This window comes from Trachymyrmex cornetzi, unplaced genomic scaffold, assembly GCF_001594075.2.
Source record: "Trachymyrmex cornetzi isolate Tcor2-1 unplaced genomic scaffold, Tcor1.1 scaffold88, whole genome shotgun sequence".
Taxonomy (NCBI): Eukaryota; Metazoa; Arthropoda; class Insecta; order Hymenoptera; family Formicidae; genus Trachymyrmex; species Trachymyrmex cornetzi.
The window spans coordinates 512,816-516,634 of NW_017300223.1; the positions used below are offsets into that span (position 1 = coordinate 512,816).

At 40.5% G+C, this 3,819-nt stretch overlaps 1 protein-coding gene across 3 annotated transcripts in view; it reads left to right on the forward strand.

Moving 5' to 3' along the window:
• alpha-Catr (alpha-catenin related) overlaps window positions 1–3,455 on the forward strand; it is a 59,775-nt gene extending 56,320 nt beyond the window's left edge. For 2 of the 3 annotated variants that reach the window (XR_001940544.1, XR_001940545.1), the window contains exon 12: window positions 1,242–1,315. Coding sequence is in view for 1 of the 3 variants with exons in the window: in XM_018520172.1 (XP_018375674.1) it covers window positions 1,242–1,394 (153 nt within the window). In the remaining 2 variants the exon portion in view is untranslated. Of the gene's footprint in view, window positions 1–1,241 lie in introns of all 3 variants that reach the window. The other variant, XM_018520172.1, reaches the window with a different exon arrangement.
• Window positions 3,456–3,819: the final 364 nt, after the last annotated feature.

Genomic DNA, 3,819 nt, shown 5'->3' on the forward strand with positions numbered 1-3,819 from the left:
ATCCGTTTATTACCGGAAAAGTGGGAGAAAGTTGTCGCTTCCGAAGGAGCATACTTTGAATAAACTCACTTATATAGATTTGTTTAAATAAACACATCGTTTTCTTTTCAAAAAGGGCGGAAACTTATTCCCATACCCAATATATACAAACAAAACTTTTAAGTAAAATATAGAGTATATTCTAAATGAAGTATATGTTTAAGTTTGAGACTTAACTTCAAAAAATTTAAATAAAAAGTTAATTGTTATCGATAAAATGTAACTAAATAAAAAAAGTTAAAAAGTTATGAGTCTAAAATGTAACTAAGATAAGTTAAAATTATTTAACTTTTCAACTTTTTAACTTAACTTTTAGCTTTTTAACTTGGCACTACCCAACCCTGTCAGAATGCATAAAAATCGAAAGGTTATTTTTGCGATTACGTAGCTCTATAATTATTGAACTTTGAAAAACTTAATTGAAAAATGTTTACGATATTACGACGAATTCATTTAACTCCTGACTTGGCGGCTTATCAGTCTCTTTGCGTAAACTTTATCATAGCTGACATCAACTTAATTTGCAGCTTCTTTTCTTTCTTTTTATATAACTCGCGCGTGTTGCATCGATTTCGCTTCGCGATTTAACAATACTCAGCGCGATCCATAACAAATCCATCCACCGACTATGTAATAATAATTTATTTGAATTAATCCATTTTCAGCTACTTTTACAGGAATGGCTACGCCATGTAACGTACCTCGTAATGAAAAGTCTAATATTTCTTCCTCCAACAATCTCAAATACTCTGACAAACGAATATCATATCTTTATAGAAAAATTATTATACTTTGTTGTTTGACGCAATAAAATAATATTAGATAAAATGTTACATTCGACTAAAATTAATTCGTTCTATTTTTGTCGGAGTATATGATCCTTCTTAAATACACTAGATCACAGACTCGCCAAGTATGACGGCAAGAGCATAAACAATGTCACACAGCACGTGACATCTTCTCGACAATATATCTCTAATAACTTTCACAAATGCTAAAACTTTAAAATAATAATATTATCCTTCGATCTCGCGGAAGCTCGTGGAAGAAAAATCACATATGAATGAATTGCTCATGGCAGATTTTCGTAAGAAAATCTTCGGCGAGCTTTCGCTTTGCCAAATGACCCGCAAGAGCCTGGAAGCTCGCGTGAGATGTACCTTATATAATAATCTCTTTCGTCTTCTCGTACGTCTTTTCAGTACAACCTGGATTTCCGAGGTCTGTCGGCGCGCGGGGCCGGCGGCTCGCCGTACAGGGGCGGAGAGGGCGGGGGAGCTGACGGCGACGGTGGCGGAGTTGGCGTCGACGGCAGCAAGACGGGCTCCGCCCCCGGCAGCGACCCGTCCGTCTGACAGTTTGGGATGGCCCGACGGGCCAAGGGGGACGCTCGCCGCACCCGGGTTTCCTTTCTGCTTTTCTAGGGAGAACCTCGCCTGCCCCACCGACCATCAAAGCGACGTACACGTCGACCGGATGTCGCGGAATTGCCGTCAACAACAACAAATTGCCGTCGGCAAGTACCGCGACGACCGTGCGCGGGATACAGTATTCGGAGGTGCCTCGCCTGGCCGGGATATGTTCGTCGCCGTTTTCACGGAGGCGACGTATTGCGCGTAGTAACGATATTCGGAACCTGTGCGTGAGGAAAGCGTTCCTCCTGCGGACGCCCTGATGATTTCGTATTTGAAAGCAGGAGAACGGATTCAATTTAACGCCTTCGCGACGTAAGATGAGAACGATCGCGAAAGTGTTGACTGTGTAAAAGAATCCTGGTTGAAACGTTAGGATTGATCCAGTCCGCGGTGATACTCTCACATTTCGACCAGAGAATATAAGCAGTTAGTCTCAGTATTAATCAACGACTTATGATATGAAAAGGATACATGTACTTAAAATGTTGCAACGGTTCGATGTGCTTGGACAATCGTTTAAACTGTAACGAAGATATACTTGGTCGACGTGTACGTTTCGCCAGATCGTTTAGTTATATCGTATACTTTAACTTCTAATAATGAGAAACAGATTTACACTAGCTTCTGCTATTAGTGAGCAGATGTCTCAGATGTACGCGTTTTTACTCCAAGCAAATGAGTTTGGGAGCACACTTCTTTACACGGCCGAGTGCCACGCGTGGCGATCGAGGCGTGGGAAAGCGGAAAATCGAACCAAGTTGGTACCACGTGGAGTTGAGTGTGAAAGTGACGGATAAAATGTGCGCGTCTCTCTATGTAGTCTGCGAAATTGCTCTTTGATTCGATTACGTGATCCACGCTTTGATCGTTGGCAACACCGGTGTAAATGTCGCTACTAAAAATATCGAATAGCAAAAGCTGCTCGCGAGCAATGAAATTCATTTTTACATCTTACAATTAGTGTAATTAAATTACGTTTTCACGTTTCAGCAATAAAATTTCTATAAAGAAAGAGATTACGCTAAATATTGCGGCGTTACATTTCACTGCTACTATACGTTAATAACAGCATCACTTGCCTGTTACTTGTTACATTTGCACGCCGTGTTTAAGAGCATTCCATAACGTTCATCGGTTTAATAAATTACAAAATTATAAGCTTACGATTATGAACTCTTAAGTCAATTTATTTAGCACGCAGTACGTTTTGTTACGACGCCAAGCTAAAGTCGCTCAATACTTTCGGCGTATAAGGAATAACATATCTTGCAAATACTAGGATCTCATTTTCATTATCCTCGCGGCGAAACTTTTCCGCCAACATACGGCTGCGCACAAACAAATCATTCTTCCATATCGAGAAGTTGGTGCAGCGACAATAATTAACAAATGTCGATCGCAGTGCCTTTTAGGTGTGAAAACTTTGTCGAAACTTTGCCGGGGTTCAACCTCAGCTTCCGAAGTGTTACGCCAACTTCGGTAAACAGATTATACAGAGAGGAGTCTCGTATTATACTTGCAAGAAAATAGCTCGCGCATATACATACATCTGCATGACTTTAGCGCGTGATCGTCAAGGCGTACTGTATCCGCGAGAAGCTTAAAAGCTCTCTCTGTATCTCTCTCTCTCTCTCTCTCCACTCAAAAGTAAATCGACGAAAACTAAGCAGCACATGAAGAAAAACCACACGTCAACGAACGACTTTCCCTTCTCTTGTGTTGCACTCAATTCACTGGCTAATTAGAGAAATTTGAACAGTGGCGGTCTCTAAAGTCTTTATACGAGTCTACTCACTTAAAAGATACTCTCTTTTCTTACACTCGCTAACAATTTTATCTGCCATTCTTCAAATTCCTCATAGCATATCCACGTATCTAAAGATACTACAGTATTTAAGCACTGACCTTGCAATTAAAAATCATTTTAGAAAACGTATTATTTTCACGCAACTGCGGTATCTACGAAAAATAATGCAGTTAATCGAGTCTTCGTAGAAAAAAGACACTCGTGGGGCAGGAGGTCTATCGAGGGTGACCTGGGGGCGGCAGCAGGGCGGTCAGGGACGTACTTTGTGGCAAAGACGTACATTCTGTCACCACTCGAGATCGCAAGCTGCAAGTCAGCTTAATTTTCATCACTTGTACAAAACGGATTGTCCGATTTGACGATATTTGTAATCATATGAATATGTTAAAGTTCTCGTGAGAAAGAGACCAAAGTTGAGTTTTACGATTATTCTCAAATCGGGTACTTCCGGGACATTCATCGAAAAAAAAAAAAAATCATCAAAGTTCCTTCTCGATGCCACAAAGAAAAATGAAAAAGAGCGATAATTATGCAGAATCGCTTTTGAGACCGTTGTGA